Genomic DNA, 18,676 nt, shown 5'->3' on the forward strand with positions numbered 1-18,676 from the left:
CCACTCGTGAACCCCATTTGCATCACTGTGCACCCCCCTGATACATTCGCGGCTGGCAAAACACCAATACGGGCGAGGGTTAACACACATATGACCACTCCTTACTCTCGTGTGACCGCTTTTTATTCCCGTTTGACGGCTCTTTACTCCCGGGTGAACGCTCTTCACTCCCATATCCCGCCCGTCTGCGCCTATGTCGATTTTTTTTGCAAGTCCAACCCGACAAAAGCGTCACCGGGTAACTCTTGTATTGCAAACATTACTCTAACCGGGATAACATTGACATTGACAGCAGTAGCTCTGTAGTGATTCACATCCGTTAACAAATATATGTAGCATGCTTCTAAGGCTCGGCTTCAATGTTATTTGACAGCCATTTTCAGGTTAACTCCCAGAAAACTTCCTAACCAGATTTATTCCTACAAAGCTGATATTCTTTCACGAATCACCGACGGCGAAGGTCATCCCGGGATCCTGAATTTCGTTTATTTCTAGCAAACAAAAATCTATTTTTCACAGAGGGTGTCACTGAAGTTATGAGTTGAACAAAGTAAGTGGCTGTTGTTATTGTGGTGTATTTCTCGTCCAAATCGGGTGTCCGTGTGGAGTGCGCTGTGACCATAATTTGACAAAGACTTCCGAAAAACTCGGCCTTCAAGAGTGCAGGGGTCACCGATCCGCCCGGACGGTCCGTGGCGGTCCTCCAGGGGTCACCGGACGGTCCGCGGCGACCCTCCATGGGTTGGGATCACGATTTGGTAGTCTGCGTACCGCCACCGACGTTGACAGAGCTGCCCACGTCTCCGACCTGCGGCAGAGGGCGCCGGTCAGCGGTCACTGGCGCCGGATTGTGCCAACTGTTCATTGCGATAGAGGGCGCCGGTCGGCGGTCACTGGCGCAGGATTCTGCCAACGGTTACTGGCCACCGCCGAACTGGGCGCAGGTCGGCGGTCACTGCTACGGTACGGTACTCTGCCAACTATTTTCTGGGACGACCAACTCAACGAAACAGTGGTATAACGGGAGCTGGTGAGGAATGCCGGCATTTATTAATAATGAAATTTCATATTTAACCTGGGTGGTGTTTCACTGACGCTGCCAGCGCGCTGCCGGCGCATCTCGCGAGCTGTGTGACACACGAAGCCCATTGCTCCAACACGACCACAAGTCTGACGTCGGCGCGCTGGCAGCGTCGGTGATACGCCGCCCTGGGTATGCAGCGTCACCGGATAACAGGGACAGGCTACACTACACAACATCCACGGCCACGACCGGTTCCGTTAGTCTGCGGCCGGCGGTGACGTCAGCCGGTGGCGTCACAGCCGGCCAATGGCCACTCACCCTGGAGCCGACGGTGACGTCAGCGGCAGAGGACGACTGTTGAGAGGAGCCGGTACTGGCGGCCGTGTGCTGGACGCCTGCAAAGGTCAGCGCCAGTCAGAGCAGCCCACCGAGCGCCGCTCCCCGCGCGCACCGCCACCGGCCGCCCCCAAAACGGTACCGGCGCCGGCCGGCCGGCCTCACCGCCCCCAAAACGGTACCCGTGCCGGCCGGCCTCGCCGCCCCCAAAACGGTACCCGTGCCGGCCGGCCGGCCTCACCGCCCCCAAAACGGTACCCGCGCCGGCCTCACCGCCCCCAAAACGGTACCCGTGCCGGCCGGCCTCGCCGCCACCGGCCGCCCCCAAAGGGGTACCGGCGCCGGCCGGCCGCCCCCAAAACGGTAGGGGAGAGTGGGGAAAGATGCCCAGGGTTTCGCTATGTCATATATTATTCGAAAATGACGACCGGAAAGCAAAAACTTGGAGTTTCAACGGAAGCCGACATCATTTTTCTCCAAAAATATCACACTTCCGTGAATGAAATAGGATAACTTTTTTTGCTATTAAGCATTTTCCTGAAGAAGTGAAAGGGGGCATCTTACCCCACAGGGTGGGAAAGACACCCCTGGCGTTGGGGAAGATGCCCCCTGCACTTTAAGTGACATAAATGGTCACGTGAATCGCCTGAACGAATCAGTAGTCCCTTCGAGCCTGCAGTAAACACCAAACGTCATCGTAAGGGCCCTCAAAAGTAGTCGTAAGGGGCTTCAGAGGTTATCGTTAGGGCCATCATACGAGTAGTCCAGCGCGGCCAAGCAAGCCTCCGTGGTGGCGTTCGGAGACCACTGTGGGGCCCTTATAGGTCTTCATGATGCTTGAGGGCCCTCGAGCCCATCGTGGGGACCTCAGATGCCAGCGCGGCCCGTGGAGCCAACGTGGAAGCCCTCAAAGGATGTCGTGAGGGGCCCTGGAGCCAATAATGGGGCCCGCAGAGGCCGTCGTGAGGGCTCTCAGAGTCAGATGCCGCCCAAAAAGTCGCTGTGTGGGCCGAGAGACCGGCATGGGGAGCACCCGACCGTACCGGACTCTCATTAGTCCCAGATCGGCTTTTGTCTCTCATCACAAGCATGCAATAAATGATTTGACGGGCTGCTTGAAGGACAGCCTACGGATTTAGGGGGGACGTCTTTCCCCATCAGGACAGGGGGCATCTTACCCCAAGGTACCGAAGTAACATTAAATCAGTACAATTTGTTAGCCATAAAACTACACCCTGAAACAAACTGTTTGGGACACAGTACACGCATGTAAATGTATCACGACTATAGCAAGGGACGCAAAAATTATCTACCTTCTTTGATAATTACAATGTTTTAACACCAAAACATTTTTTGAAAGCAGCAAATAAAAAACATGCAATCACCAGCCAGCCGTTACCCAACTGAGCTTCGCAAATTTTTGTGAAGTTAACGAGGCAGGCTTCCGCTTTACGCTAAGAACACTAATTTCCAAGCTCGATTCTTTGTTTCGCCGCTAGAGGGGGTGGGGCGTCTTTCCCACCCTGGGCATCTTACCCCACTCTCCCCTACCGGCGCCGGCCGGCCGGCCTCACCGCCCCCAAAACGGTACCCGCGCCGGCCTCACCGCCCCCAAAACGGTACCGGCGCCGGCCGGCCGGCCTCACCGCCCCCAAAACGGTACCCGCGCCGGCCTCACCGCCCCCAAAACGGTACCCGCGCCGGCCTCACCGCCCCCAAAACGGTACCCGCGCCGGCCTCACCGCCCCCAAAACGGTACCGGCGCCGGCCGGCCGGCCTCACCGCCCCCAAAACGGTACCCGCGCCGGCCGGCCTCGCCGCCACCGGCCGCCCCCAAAACGGTACCGGCCGGCCTCGCCGCCACCGGCGGCTGCCCGAACGGCCTCCCATTTGGCGACAGTTAATAGCAACGATGCTCTTTACTGAGGCAGATAAAAAATCAATTAAGCATCATATAATGAATGAATTGCTTGTATATCATCACCCTTTTCCGTGGATATTTATCTAATGCCTGAAGCAGACTCTTTCCGCAGTCAGGAAATCGCATGCGAGAGCCTATTCAAATACATGGAAGCACGCTCGCATCAATCGCACGCACCTCCCAGATGCGATTGATGCGGGAAGAATTATAATGTATTTGAATAGGCTCTCGCATGCGATTTCCTGAACGCCGAAAGAGTCTGTTTCAGCCTTAAATGTAACACCCATTAAAAATTTACCCGCGAGTTCCTGGGGGGACGTTAAAAGCACACAATTTTCGCCGCACTATGGCTAAAAAACGGCGCCGAAGGTGCGCCAAATTTTGGATACCAGAAGGGATTTGATTGAAGTTTGTTGTAACCAAGTTTCAAGGAAAATCTGTTGATTTTTTTTTTTTTTGATACCATAAACGGGGTGACGTTGCCAAGCGGGATGACTTTGCTACGTGTCTCGACAATGTTTTAGGATGATCTCTAGCTAGTGATATTTTACAATGGAAATAATCATTTTTTATGCACCTATGAAAGATAATTGATGGTCCTTCCAATAGTACCAGCACTGAGACTGCCAATACAATATTAACCCTAGAACGCCTAGGGGGGGGGGGGTTGTATCAACCCCCCCCCCCCTGAGGTTTTTTTCGAAGTGCACGCTAAACGGCTTGTCGTAGCGGGCTGAAATTTTCAATACCCTCTGGGGCAACCTTTGCGCATCTTTTGCCGAAAAAAATTGATCGGGTCATGTCAGGTCACGGAGTTATGACGTCATAAGAGGTACAGCCTCCGGCCGACAGTTACCAAACGTGTGCGCCGAATCCCTAGGTTTTCTGCCGGTGATACCCACATTGTTTGATGGATCATGATGAAACTTCCCATGCATGTTGGGGCAAGTATTGGCTATCGTGTGGTGCAAGAAAATTGACCGGGTCAGGTCAGGTCACGGAGCTATGACGTCACAAGAGGAACAGCGTCCGGTACTATTTTTGAAAAGCGCCCGAACCACTATTTTGCTAATTCTTGTCACCTCAATGGGAATATGCAGCAATATTAGCTTCTATAGGGAGCAAATGGACCTCCCAAATCCAAAAATACAATCAGATTTCAAAAATTTAAATTTTGATTTTTCGAATTTCTGCCGCCGACTGTGATCTTGCCGACTTCCGGCGCTCCCAACGCGCCATTTTTAGAGCTAGGGAAACGAAATACATACCAAACGATAGAGAATTGATCAAGAAACACGATAGTGAAGGTTTCAAGTCGATATCTCCCACCGTTTTGCCGCAATCGCCGCGGAAAGTTGAAAAAGTTTGATTTTTTCGGAAAATTTGACCTTTGACCGGTCATAAGTAGGTCAAATGTTGACCTAGGACCAAAAAATATACCACCAATCGCGAGATCTCGTTGAGAGCAATCCGTTGGTTTTTTCCGCTAAGCTCTACGACCTTCCGTTTCGAAACGCCAGGGGGGGTCGTAACACCCCCCCCCCCTGGTCGTTCGTGTTATGAGAAATGGCCTGGTCGTGCGAGGGTTAAGGTACAATCAAATGGCTATCTCTGCCTTTTGATTATCGTTCTATATTTCCCAAAAGCTTGAACTAAATTTTGAGAGATTCTCGTGACAACTACACAACCATGACGCACGCAATTCTTAAAGCTCCATCCTTCTCCGTCTCTCCGTCCCAGCATCCATCCCTCCGTGTCCCTCCGTCTATCCGCCCCTCGTCCCTCCATCCTTCTCCGTCTCTCCGTCCCAGCCTCCATCCCTCCGTGTCCCTCCGTCTATCCGTCCCTCGTCCCTCCATCCTTCTCCGTCTCTCCGTCCCAGCCTCCATCCCTCCGTGTCCCTCCGTCTATCCGTCCCTCGTCCCTCCATCCTTCTCCGTCTCTCCGTCCCAGCCTCCATCCCTCCGTGTCCCTCCGTCTATCCGTCCTTCGTCCCTCCATCCTTCTCCGTCTCTCCGTCCCAGCCTCCATCCCTCCGTGTCCCTCCGTCTATCCGTCCCTCGTCCCTCCATCCTTCTCCGTCTCTCCGTCCCAGCCTCCATCCCTCCGTGTCCCTCCGTCTATCCGTCCCTCGTCCCTCCGTCCTCTCCGTCTCTCCGTCCCAGCCTCCATCCCTCCGTGTCCCTCCGTCTATCCGTCCCTCGTCCCTCCATCCTTCTCCGTCTCTCCGTCCCAGCCTCCATCCCTCCGTGTCCCTCCGTCTATCCGTCCCTCGTCCCTCCATCCTTCTCCGTCTCTCCGTCCCAGCCTCCATCCCTCCGTGTCCCTCCGTCTATCCGTCCTTCGTCCCTCCATCCTTCTCCGTCTCTCCGTCCCAGCCTCCATCCCTCCGTGTCCCTCCGTCTATCCGTCCCTCGTCCCTCCATCCTTCTCCGTCTCTCCGTCCCAGCCTCCATCCCTCCGTGTCCCTCCGTCTATCCGTCCTTCGTCCCTCCATCCTTCTCCGTCTCTCCGTCCCAGCCTCCATCCCTCCGTGTCCCTCCGTCTATCCGTCCCTCGTCCCTCCATCCTTCTCCGTCTCTCCGTCCCAGCCTCCATCCCTCCGTGTCCCTCCGTCTATCCGCCCCTCGTCCCTCCATCCTTCTCCGTCTCTCCGTCCCAGCCTCCATCCCTCCGTGTCCCTCCGTCTATCCGTCCCTCGTCCCTCCATCCTTCTCCGTCTCTCCGTCCCAGCCTCCATCCCTCTGTGTCCCTCCGTCTATCCGTCCCTCGTCCCTCCATCCTCTCCGTCTCTCCGTCCCAGCCTCCATCCCTCCGTGTCCCTCCGTCTATCCGTCCCTCGTCCCTCCATCCTTCTCCGTCTCTCCGTCCCAGCCTCCATCCCTCCGTGTCCCTCCGTCTATCCGCCCCTCGTCCTCATCCCCGTCAATCCGTTCTCTCCATTCCTCCTTCCGCGTCCCTCCACGTCCCTCCATCCCCGTCCCTCCATCCCCCGTCCCTCCGCCCCCCGTCCTTCAGTCCCTTTCCGTCCCCCCGTCCCCTGCCCCTCTCCGTCCCCCTCTATCCGTCGCTCGGTGGACTGACCGTGTGCGGCGCCGTCCGGGCCGACCGAGTTGGTCAGAGCCAGGGCGTCCGTCTTGGTGCCCTTGGCCGTGTCGCCCGACGAGCGAACGATTCCCGTCGACGTGGAGAATCGGCCGTCATTGAGCGCGATGCTGCCCGTCAGAAGCACCGCTGTGGACACAGGCGATCGTCCGTCATTGAGCGCGATGCTGCCCGTCAGAAGCACCGCTGTGGACACAGGCGATCGTCCGTCATTGAGCGCGATGCTGCCCGTCAGAAGCACCGCTGTGGACACAGGTGATCGGCCGTCATTGAGCGCGATACTGCAAGTCCGGAGCCCCTTTGCTAAGAGAGTTCCCCCCTCAACGGAACGTAGGTGTTAAAGGAAATATATCAATTTAATATATCGAATTTAAATATATCGAAGGCCTGAAGCCAGATACATAACCACTTAACCTAAAAATATTTGATTTACTATTGCCTGTAATCTCTCCTAAGGCATTGCCTTCGGCACTGCACTGCTTCGCATTGAGCTGGTTCCGTGTTTTTGTTTACATAATGACGTAATTTTCAGTGACTTTGTAATTCCTGGACATTATGAACTCTGGCCCATTCAAGGCACTGGACATTTCGACACTGGGCATATCGTACCCTGGACGTTATGAACCCCGGCCAGAATGAATGCTCCTCTTTTCCATAACGCAAGTGACTTGGGGGTGGGCTCTACAGAGCCCTCCCCTCCTATCTCCGAAACTACTGGGCCGATCGTCAAAATTCAAACGGCGTCTGATAGCCCTGGAAATTGGAAAACTGTCGAGCGAAACCTAATATCATTGACCTTGATGTCAACGATGACGTCACAGGTCAGATCAAAGCAAAAATTATCAGCATTTTGGCTTGTTCACAATTTAGGTTCTTGCCACCGGCTTACAAGCCCCATGAGGCTCATTTTTGGTTTACGCACTCCTTGATATATGCCTTAGATGCGGTGAGGATACCAAACTTTTACTTTGAATTTTTCAGGTCAAGGCCAGGTCATCCTAGGTCACGAAAATTGTATATCATATATCGGTCACCTGACGCTTGTTTCATGGTCCATTTTACACGTAGATTTTGAAAATAATGTCTGTGTCATTTGAGGTCATTTTCAGCTGAATTTACCGAAGGTCAAGTCAATTTCAGGTCAGAAAAGGTCAAATTTAGAAAATGAAATTTTCCAACAAAGAAGGTGCCTATCAGATGCAGTTTGAGCTCAGGAACACGATGGTGCCATTAATATTGTTGTACGATGTCAAAAACGTACTGAAATATGGCTTTGAAAAATATACATATAATTGTAAAATTTTGACAATAATGCACATAACTTAGCTACTTTTGAATATATTGGGCTACAGCTTGCTAGGGTAATTTGTCAGTGTGTGTTCTATCACATACATTTCGGTTTTTGCGAAAAATTAAAAAAAACTTTTTGAAAAAATATATATATTTTTGTAATTGAAAAACATATTTGTCAAAATTTTCAAAAATTTTGAAAATTTGAGATAGCCGTTCGATAGCTACGTGTATTTGTGATCCACTGATGCAAAGAAATTGTATCTAGCTTTAAAACTGAGCTTTTGAGAGCGTTTGCCGTAATTCAATATTTTGCATCAAAATCAGCCGACATGACGCCACTCTGACGTCATTTCTGGCCCAACTATGGTAGCTAGAAAGTTGACATTTTAACACAAGGTGTCAAATTTATACCGCTGAAGATACTGCAAGTTTCGTGTTGATCTGTGAAACGGTTTAAAAGATATTGCCGAAAATGGGAAAGGGCTCTGTAGAGTCCCCCCAGTCATGCGCGGTTTAAGCCGCTTCGAAACATATATTTTTTTACCTGGAAAGGTCAAGGTCAAATTTTGACCTCAGGTCAAGGTCACATGGTGACCCAAATAGGTCATGCTGCATATCATTCGATGTGTCTCGACAAGACAAGCACAATGAAGCCATCCCCAGCGTTCTATCTCTTTCCAATCGGGAGTTATTGGCAAAAATCTGTTTGTAGCCTCAAATGACCTCGGATGATCTTTCTAGAGGCTATCAGCAAAAACGACACCTTGGTCGTCACGGGTGGTCCAAATCATTGTGATTCTGAAACAGTTGTACCGTTCCTATGCGTACACACGGATCTAGAGGCATTTTCATTTTTCTCCATTGACTTATAATGGAAAGGTCACGCCACTGTCCTGACCTCAGGTCACAGATATAAAAAAATATCCGAGAAATACAAATTGTAAGTGCCCATAACATCATGCAATCCACCAAGTTTAAAACCTTTCTTACAAACACTGCAGGCTGGACATGATTGCAAACTTGTTTAGGCTTGGTCAGTTAACTTGACCTGGTGACCTGGCCTGACATGACCTGGGGTCAAAAATTTCACACATCGTCCAAAATTGATGTACAGAAAGATACTCCAAGCGGCGTGGCGCTACTCCCCGCGGTTAGTTCTTTTGGTTTGGAACGGGTGGGCTGAATCAAATGGGAGGATGATCGGAGCGGCCATGGGTTTGATGAATAGTTCTGTGGTGAGGGAGCCATCATCTTCGAAGCGGATCAAGGTGTCCAAAAATGGGATTTGACGAGTGTTTGAATGTTTCGTTTCTACTATTAAGTGCACTTATCTACCGTCCATGGTGGTTATTTACCGCCTGTTCCGGTGATCTATCGTCACTGTCGGGTATTTACTGTTGGAGCTGGTTATTGACTGCCGGTTCCCGCGGCGTCGTCGCTACTGGTTCTTTACTGTTGGTTCCGGCGCAATCGGCAGTAGCTATTCATAATCGAGTGTGGTTATTTGCCATTGGTTCTGGCGAGGTCGGTAAAGGCTATTCGACATCAACAGTGGCTATTTAGTGTTGTACCATTTATCCTCCGTCCTTTTAGGCGCAGTCCGTAATGGTTATCAATTATCATTCATGTGTATATTTTACCGAAGGTTTCGGCATGTTCTGAAGCGGTTATTTACCGTCGGTGGTGTTTACATAGTGATGGTTACTTTTCCTTGGTATGTAAGTTATTGTGTGTAAAGTATTGTGTGTAAGTTAAGTTATTGTGCATCCTCTTTTGACACGTTTTTGCTATAATAGGCGGATCCAGGCGTCCAAAAAGGGGGGTTATGTTTTACCTCCCAACATAGGTGCCCTGACACCGCCTATGCATGACCAATACAATTGTAGTCGTTCTCTCATAAGAAAATTGTAACATAACAAGACCATTACCACCCTTTTTAGAAACAGTACCAACAAAAACCTTATTTACTCTTTTTGTGTACCCCCAATTTCAATGATCTGTATCCACCTATGATTTTTGAAAATGCATATTTTTAGGATCCATGTGAATTCCTGGTTCATTCTCTATCGATCGGCAAAAGTTGCGTTAAAGGGACTATCCCACCTTCTAAAATGTTGTTAAAACCAGTTAAATTGTGCCCGACTATATAGATTGGATGACCAGGAACACGGTTCTGGCATTTATTTTTCATTAAACATCTTAGGCTTCCCATATTCCAAACACAAACTTTCAAATATGTGACGTCACAGCCCAAAATTACCTCCTTCCCCAGGCCACATTACTGTCATAAAGCTGATTCTTTTTACTCTCTAGGCACCATGGGCGCCGCCACCGGGGGGGAGGGGGGGACGCGTCCCCCCCACTCTCAGAATGGAAGGGGGACGTCCCCCCCCCAAACTCATTACGGAGCGAGCGAAGCGAGCGTAGTCTTTCGTAGGTTAAAGGAAATTTCTGAGTATGCCACGGTCACGCTTTTGCTAGGCTTATATCTCAGCAACCACTTGACCGATTTACATGCGGTACTTTTTGTAAGGTAGCACTAGATTCGTTCCTTCTAACGAGTATCGGACTATTCCCGATGCATGTGAGTGACCCCATATGCACGTGCCACGTGAAAAACGAAGAAGTGTCAGTTAGTTTGTAACAATTTCAATATCTTGGCAACTACTGGGCTGATTGCGCTGAAAGTTGGCATGTAGGTAGGTATACCCACTAGGCAATGCATATCCATGTGCCACAGTTGGGCTGCTGCTGCACGTGCGCACATGCAGGGGTCAATTCCAGATCTCGAGAACGGCTGAACCGATTGTGCTGAAATCTGATACATGTTAGGGAGCGGTTAGTAGGGTGCCGTGCAAAAGTCAGTTGGGACCCATTTTGCACGTGCGCACGTGCAGGGTGCCGCTTCCAGATCTCGAGAACGGCTAGGCCGATTGCGCTCAAATTTGGCACATCGTTAGGGACCGGTTAGAAGGGTGCAGTGCACAAGTTAGTTGGAGGTATCCCCTCGCAATTTCGCACGTGCAAGGCCCACCCCACCCTCTCGTTCGCTCCGTTGGTCGCCCCAAAAGGCGTTTTACTGGCTGCTATCCTACTCGAAATTTGATTAGGCCCTTCGGTCCAATGAGACCATTTCAGAGCAGGTTTCAGAGCCGCAAGTATGAAAGAATTAGTGGGAGACATTAGTCAGGGCAGCCACCCCAGTGAGCCACTTGGGATGAACCCGACCAATTGAACAGGCAGCCCAGCCCACTGGCAATCACTGCACCCGGCAAAGAACTATAGCTCCAGTGGAGCCATTCCCGCATGGGATAGAGTTGCCCGTCCAGCCCGGAGCAGGGGGTTGCGGCGTGGAGGAGAAGGATTTGACCGTCCTGAGGATGGAAGAGATGGAACGGCCGGTGGCGAATCTGAGAGGGTCCAGGAGGTTTAGACACTCAGTATATGGGGTGTGGGCCTACATGCATTGGTCTGACCCCTGCCACCTCGGCCAACAAAATCTCCAGCTCTTATCCGACCTGTCATCGCGGAACTGCCGATTTTTTATATCGTGATCAACGTGTATAACACGACTGGCCGAACACGGGCCTAATATATTTCGTCTAACCAGCCAAGACTTTACACCAATCCGACCTCGAAGTCAAAATCCGAACATTTTCGAAGACTTCAACTCCGACTCTGGCCAAAACTGGCCAAAACAGTCAACTCCGACTGATTCCGGCTCCGATCCTACACTTCTGCAGTCACGCTGCACTAAATTTCCTTCCAGCTTCTAAGAAATAAGCTATACGGTTGACAGGACCACAAAACTTTGAGGCGACTTGACTACAGGGTGTCCCAAAAGTAAGGTCATCATTTGTTTTGGCCACACTGCCAAAAATACGCGATGGATAGATATAAATAGGACATCATATGAAAGAGCATTTTATAAAATTTTATTCTGACATATATATGAGTCAATACATTGGCTCGTAGCCCCACATTTGCTGCTTTTCTACATGGCTACCATTTCGGGCCGCGTGCATGAATAGACTACGTTTGACTTCCTCCACTATTCTGGAGCGATTCTCTGGTGAGATGCCGCCTATGTTTGCTCGAAGGGATCATCCTTTAGTTCTTCCCGGCTCGTTGGGTTGTCCTAAAAGACAATCTTTCTGTTGTGTATCCAGATAATAAAAATATGAAGGTGTAACGTCAGGTGACCGCGGAGGCCATTCAATGGCGTTGCCCTGACTGAAAATTACGGGATCTCACATCCACTCTCGGAGACAATGCATGATCTTCAGGACGGTGCAAGCATAGTCTCCATCCTGCTGAAACCACTGCTGGCTGATGGTGTCGGCACAGCTGCGTTGCGACGAGCGGAAGAACCACTGGGAGGACTCTCGGCCACCTCTCTCGATTTATTGTCACCCGATTCCCGCTGTCGTCCTCAGGACCTCTAAGCACAGGTGGCTAAGTATACATGCCCTGTGCGTACATTATACCTTTTTTCTGACGTTTTACCGGTTGAGGCGAAACTATGCATGAGTTCAGAGATAGGGCGAGCTGATAGGGTCTGCTTAGGGCCGAAAACTGGGCGGTATTTACCCTTTGTTTTAATGACGGACCCTCTCTAAGAGTTGAATTTCGACCTTCTCAGTTTTATGCCTACTGCTCGGTGCAGTTATGATCAAAAATGGTTTAAGCATGCAAGAAAATAATTTTATGGATGTACCTTGCACGTGTTAAAATTGGAAGTGATTCGGACACTTACTTCTCGAGATATTTAAGTTTTAAATCATGACCTTACTTTTGGGACACCCGGTACTTGACTTGGTTTTCCTGACCTAAGGTTTTCTGGTATCAAGCTTGTCACACGGGCTGCAAAATTTGTATTTTTGAGCAGTTTTGCCTAATGCTTTTTGCCAATTTTCGCGGCGCTTCGCGCCGATTCATGCACAAACCAAAAAGAGAGATTGGTGACTATAATACAACGCCCCCCCCACGCGGGTATGCAATATGCAATATGCATTATCGATCAAATTAGTGGCATACATCAGCAATTATACCGTGATAGAACACGAGGCTTTGCCGTGTCAAACTGAATCGACACATCAGATGTTTATATAGGTAGATACTCGGTGGGAATGCGGTCTATAAATACCTAATCCTGAACTATACTTTCCTCAAACCAGTTGTTTTGCCACAGTTTTAGGAGTTTTTAAACTTAAAATGGTCAGGAAATAATGAAGAGTTCCAACAGGAATTTTATATTTATTTTTACATCACTCTTTTCCATCTTTCGTAGAAGCTACTTACCTATATTGCAGCGGAAGCTGATTACGCGTTGACCAAGCATAGTACGTAGTTCAAACCAGCTGAATGCTGATTGGCTAGCATTTTTCCGTAAGGGAATGGATTCCTCGGTAAGGGAATGACAAAGTGTCATCTATGGGAATGACTTCAGTCTTCAAACCTAAAATCGATACCGATATATTTGGCTAGGGTGATCGTTGGGCCATAAAAGCTCCTGATTTGTTCTGTTCTCGTCTCAGCTCAAGCTACAAAACGGTTACTTCAGATCAAAACCCTATGTTAAAAGTGGCACATTTGCTTTAAACGTTGAATGCATCCGACCGAAAAAGCCACGGTAAAAATGTCTACTTTTGGGTTTTCAGTCCGGGTCAGTCCGTCCCCCCCCCAGTCAAAAATCCGTGGCGGCGCCCCTGTCGGCTTGTCGGCTTGCAGTTCCACAAATGAAAAGCGCGGACATTTCATGTATTTTATTTTAAATCATTTGGAGGGTTTGATAACAATGATTAAGTACCGGTCACATTCATTCCCTCATATCACAGCTATCCCTGAATCTCTTTGGCACAGGTCCTACGATCGGCGGCGGATTATCATATCAATCGCTGACGCCCCGCCCCTCGCGACGTCCTGTCCCTCCTGCCGCCCCGCCCCCCGCGACGACCTGTCCCTCCTGCCGCCCCGCCCCCCGCGACGTCCTGTCCCTCCTGCCGCCCCGCCCCCGCGACGTCCTGTCCCTCCTGCCGCCCCGCCCCCCGCGACGTCCTGTCCCTCCTGCCGCCCCCCCCCCTGGCGACTGTGTGGGGTGGGTGACACAAGACTGTGGCCGCCTGACCTCTCCTGTCCCTCGTGCCAACATGTACCCCAAATTACCGCGCTGTACTCAGTGGTGGATCAGTGGGCCGCGGCGGTACGCGAAGCGACTCACGCTAACCCTGATCTTACCAGCATACTACAGGTATACATCAATAGCAGGTGCAGACTCACCCAGCACGGTGCCTTGCGTTATTCCCTTCAGCCAAGCGTACAGCGTCGCAATGGATCAGCATCCGTGAACTTGGCACCTCAGATGATACAGTCGGCCGTATCACATTGGTTATCACGATAGTGCAGCCGTGTAAATGCACGTCATACTAGGCCGCGGTGCACTTCAATCAGCCAGCAGCATATCGTCATTTTCGTAAAATCCACCTGATCATTTCAGTAGTGATGCGGTCACTAGCCTCAGGGCAGCCCGGTTCAGTACAGTAGAATCACGGAGTCGCCTTTGGCCACGGACGCTGGAGCTATTTCGCCGGCCATCAGTCCCTATCGAGCAGCCACTGCACTGAGGGCCCCTCCCTCCCATCACAGTACGCAGCAGCGCGTCAGCGGCAGGGGCGCACACCGTGCCAGCGGCAGGGGCGCACACCGTGCCAGCGGCAGGGGCGCACACCGTGTCAGCGGCAGGGCGCACACCGTGTCGGCGGCGACTGCACGCCCAGCGGTACACGCTACAGGCGCTCATCGCCCTCGTCCCCGGAGGCAGTCGGCCCGTCCTCCCCTGCCCCTCCGTCTCCGTCTCCGTCTCCGTCCTCGTCTCCGTCGTCGTCTCCGTCGTCGTCTCCGTCGTCGTCGTCCACCTGCTGAACGTCGGCCGCCTCCACGGGGGTGACGCACAGCACCGTGTCCTTGAAGCCCACCGACTTGGCCGCGTAGTCGGGCCGCGGCTCGGCCGGAGGCGCCGCCCCCTCCGTCCCCATTGGCTGAGCCGCCGCGCCAGCGCCGCTGACCGGCGGGTCGGCCGGCAGGGGCGGATACAGGGAACTCTCCGCGGGAGGCGATTTTTGCAGGCGGTCCGTCTCCTCTGGAATTCTCGCCAGCTCCGCCGGCTGCGGACGGACAGAGGTAAGCGTTGCAGCAGCGTATCGGTATGCGAGGATCCTGATGTTAGGGGATGTCCAGCAGAATAGCACGCGATTCGTAAGAGTGTTAGCCGCGCCTATTATTGGCATTTTCCTAGTCGCTAACGTGTGGGAAGGGCTGGACCCTTCCCCAGTCGTTCGGCCCCTGATCGAGATAGAGCTTTGCGAAAAGAACGCGAAGAGCTCACCTGCTCTGCGCTGAAGGCCCGGTTGTCGTAGGAGCTAGGAGCCGCCGAGGGGGCGCTGCTGCTGACCTCGGAGTGATGATTCAGAGCGGTTCGCGAGTGAGGGCCATCAGCGGCGTCACCAGCCGCGGCTCTGCCCGACTCCCAGTCGGTATCTGTGCCACTGCGCAGAGGCCAGGTCAGGCTCAAATCAGGCCAGGGTCAGACCAGGTCGGGGTCAGGTCATGTCGGGGTCAGGTCATGTTCAGATCGGGGTCAGGGTCAGGTCAGGTCAGGAACAGGGTCAGGTCGGGGTCAGGTCAGGTCAGGTCAGGAGCAGGGTCGGGGTCAGGTCGGGGTCAGAGTCAGGTCAGCTCAGATTCAGGATCGGTGTGTGCCCACCTGTTGTGCTGTGGCGGCGGTCCGGACCGTTTTCCTCTTCCGTAGAGGATCCCCACAGCTACCAGCAGCGCCAGGACGGCACAGCCGAGCACCGCCAGGCCCACGATGTAGCCCGTGTCGCTCGGCGGCACCCCTGCCGGGGACACGTCACAGACTCACAGGGGTCACGGGTCACTGGTCAGTGGCACATGAGCCGCCCCAGCTTCAGTGGTCGCCATGTAACATTCAATGTTCTGCGTGCTATGTATTCAATTCATACAAAATGTGTGTGGGTTGAACTGGGTAGCCTATTTTCAGTTGCACATTGTGATCAGCAGTGCTAGCAGTAGGTATGAGTACTTCAACTACCACTTTTTGTGTGCGTTGCCATCTAACTCGGGTATACACATACACATATAGTGTGTCAGTCAGACCCCTCAGTGTTTCCCAAATGACTGGCGGAACAGCGTCAGATTACCGCGACAATAAACACGAGTTCAGTGGACACGAGTCAACCAAACATACAGCTACTTCTACTACTTCTACAGCTACTACGTCTACAGCTAAGTTCTTTCACGGTCTACACCCCAGCCACTTTTGACCTGTGATCTCTTTCTGAGGACTATGTCAGACAAAAAAGTGACGATTCTTTTTACGTCGGCGCACATCGACAGTTCCCAGCAAGAACTTATCCTAAGTGTCAAATTTTTCGAAATTGAGATGTTCATACCATTCGACTCAGCTCGTCGAACTGAGTCGAATGGTATAAAAATCTCAACTTTGAAAAAAAATGACACTAAGGATGTTCTTGCTCGGAACTGTGGACATTATCTGTGCCTGTCCGTTTGCAAATTTATTGGGATTAGAAGCATGCCAACCTGGGTGTTACCTTCCTCCAAGTCATGCTCAAAGTCATATAATAGGGCCACCGGCCAGGGGGTGCTCGGGTCATGTGAAAGTTACGTCAAGTTAATTAGCTTTCAACTTGCACAATAGACTTTTTAAATTTGTATACGCGTCAGTTCCGGCCGTACCTATTGTTTGGGTTTCCACGTTTTCTTGTCAGGATGTGTAAAAGTGACGCTGAAAGAGGTATCCGAAGATTGGTGGCTACTAGCCTTCGTTCAATAGATATGGAGGAAAGATGAGGGGGAGGGGGGCATGTTGGCCCGTTTCCTACGGACCGGGGGCCCTCGTCCGCACATGGGGGGGGGGGTCATCCCCCACAGGTAGTTTTTTTCTACTCTGCACTCAACATTTTTAACCCGCGCCCCGCTGGGGGGGGGGGCAGAATCTGCCCCCCCCTCCCGTTTTTCGCCAATAACTTCTAAACGCGTTACGCCAGCGACGTCAAACTTTCAGTACCTTATCATACATCAATTTAACACGTTCCCTGAAAATTTGAGCGAAATCCGTCGAAAATTTTTTGAGAAATTGACGTTTTTGTGACGTCATGTTCGCCATTTTCGCCTCAAAAACGGCAAAATTTCAAACGCCGCTAACATCTTCATTTGTAAAGGAATCAAGACGCAACAAAAAAGGTTACACGTGATTCTACTTTGTCTATCAAATGGCTATCTCGGTTTTTTGAAAATTTTGGATTTTGGCCCAAATTTTTTCAAAAAACTGATTTTTTTGGGAAAATAATGATAAAATCCAAAATTTTGGGTGTATCAAAAAAAACGGAATATATGTCAGAGAAGTAGTCTATGTGCACCTACATACCAATTTTTAGAAGAATCGGTTCAAAAATGTGGGAGTTATTCAAAATTTTATGACGTCACGACACACAAAAATTTTGAAAAATGATTTTTTAGGAAGTTCTAGACCTCGTACGGAAACATAAATAGCACCATTCGATTCGCCGTGAAAAACTGCATCGGATAGACACCTTTTTAGGCCTTAACAACCAACTTCAAAATTTGACCTCACTTGACCTGACCTTGACCTGACCTCGACCTGAAATTCATCCAGAGGTGGTCCATATCACTTATTGAGTGTGCCTATTGAATTCTATGAGTAAAATCACCCATAAAACATGTGTCGCACATGCCCTTTTCTATATTTTGTTTTTGGTGACCTGACCTGACCTGACCTGACCTTGACCTTGACCTTTGAATGACATTGCATGCAACGAATGTTGTCTTGGTAGTCTAAGAACACGTTTTGGGCAATCAGTCTCAGTCCATTCTTCGGCAACTACGGTGCAAGGCCGATACTGTAGAAACTTGCATTTTGTACCCTTGACCTGACCTTGACCTGACCTCTGACCTACTTAAGAAAAAAAATTGGTGCTCTTTAGATCCGCCTTGTTGAGAGCTTTCGATTGCCGTTTTCCCCGTCTTTCTACGACCATCGGTTCGGAAGTTAGACAGGGGGGGCAGAATCTGCCCCCCCCCCCCCCAGCAGGGCGCGTATGGCTGAATAGCCCAGCGGGGCGCGGGTTAAAGCTAGAAGCCTGATTTTTTCGTATAGCTGCTTCTCTATCCTCTCTTAGCGTTCACGGAGAGTTTCAAGTTTCTGTGGTTTCTGGTTTTGGAGATATGACCCTGTTCTTCAGGTCAAGTTACGACCAAATGACAAATACCCAATATCTTGCGATGGCTTTGGGTCTTGTGATTTTTTGACACCTTGATTTCGGTATGTTCTTGCTAGTCTTACCTCTCACCTATATCATGGGACATGTTATTCGACGATGTGCAGATGTCAGGGTCAGGGTCAAGGTCAGCCTAGGTCATCTAGAATCATGGATTTAAGGGGCTTGCTGAATTTACTTTTCGTTAAGTTTTTTGACTGCATTTTTGGTAAGAGCTTCTCACTTCTCAGATCATGATATCATGTAATAGGGACACACAAACCAATCGGTGCACACATCAGTATTCAGTATAAACACAGACACACACGACATACAAACACATATAATTGGCCTTGACCTAACTTGACCCGAAATGACCACAGTCAGCAAAAACCTAGTCGGATAGTGTGACAAAGAGCTGTTCTAGCTGGATTGGCACCACAAACGGCAGCGCTCTCGGTATATGATGAGCATTGAGCAGCGCACGTGATGTTCCAACGGTGACCCCAAACAGCAACATTTTTTAGTTTGACCTGACCTGGAAGATCAATGACTCCTGATGGGGTACAATCGAGTATCATTGGATTCGTCTCTTCCAAAAGAATCTGTTGCTCTTTACCGCGAAGCACTATCTCCAGCAGAAACGAAATGGCGAGGGGGTTAGGCAGTAGGGCTGACCGA

General features: G+C 50.7%; 1 protein-coding gene and 1 long non-coding RNA gene across 2 annotated transcripts; both read right to left on the reverse strand.

Annotated features, from left to right (window-relative positions):
* Nucleotides 1–231: 231 nt before the first annotated feature.
* LOC122391501 lies at nucleotides 232–6,515 on the reverse strand. The gene is made up of 3 exons (XR_006258359.1): nucleotides 6,366–6,515; nucleotides 1,343–1,419; nucleotides 232–808 (listed from the first exon to the last, which is right to left on the reverse strand). It is a non-coding gene; the product is annotated as an uncharacterized LOC122391501 (long non-coding RNA).
* A 6,915-nt stretch (nucleotides 6,516–13,430) lies between these two features.
* LOC122391502 (trigger factor-like) lies at nucleotides 13,431–15,786 on the reverse strand. The gene is made up of 3 exons (XM_043385511.1): nucleotides 15,442–15,786; nucleotides 15,064–15,223; nucleotides 13,431–14,842 (listed from the first exon to the last, which is right to left on the reverse strand). The coding sequence occupies exon 3, from the start codon at nucleotides 14,711–14,713 to the stop codon at nucleotides 14,465–14,467; it is 249 nt and encodes an 82-aa protein (XP_043241446.1). The 5' UTR covers nucleotides 14,714–14,842; nucleotides 15,064–15,223; nucleotides 15,442–15,786; the 3' UTR covers nucleotides 13,431–14,464.
* Nucleotides 15,787–18,676: the final 2,890 nt, after the last annotated feature.

Source organism: Amphibalanus amphitrite, unplaced genomic scaffold (genome assembly GCF_019059575.1).
Source record: "Amphibalanus amphitrite isolate SeventyFive unplaced genomic scaffold, NRLGWU_Aamphi_draft 000440F_arrow, whole genome shotgun sequence".
NCBI lineage: Eukaryota > Metazoa > Arthropoda > Thecostraca > Balanomorpha > Balanidae > Amphibalanus > Amphibalanus amphitrite.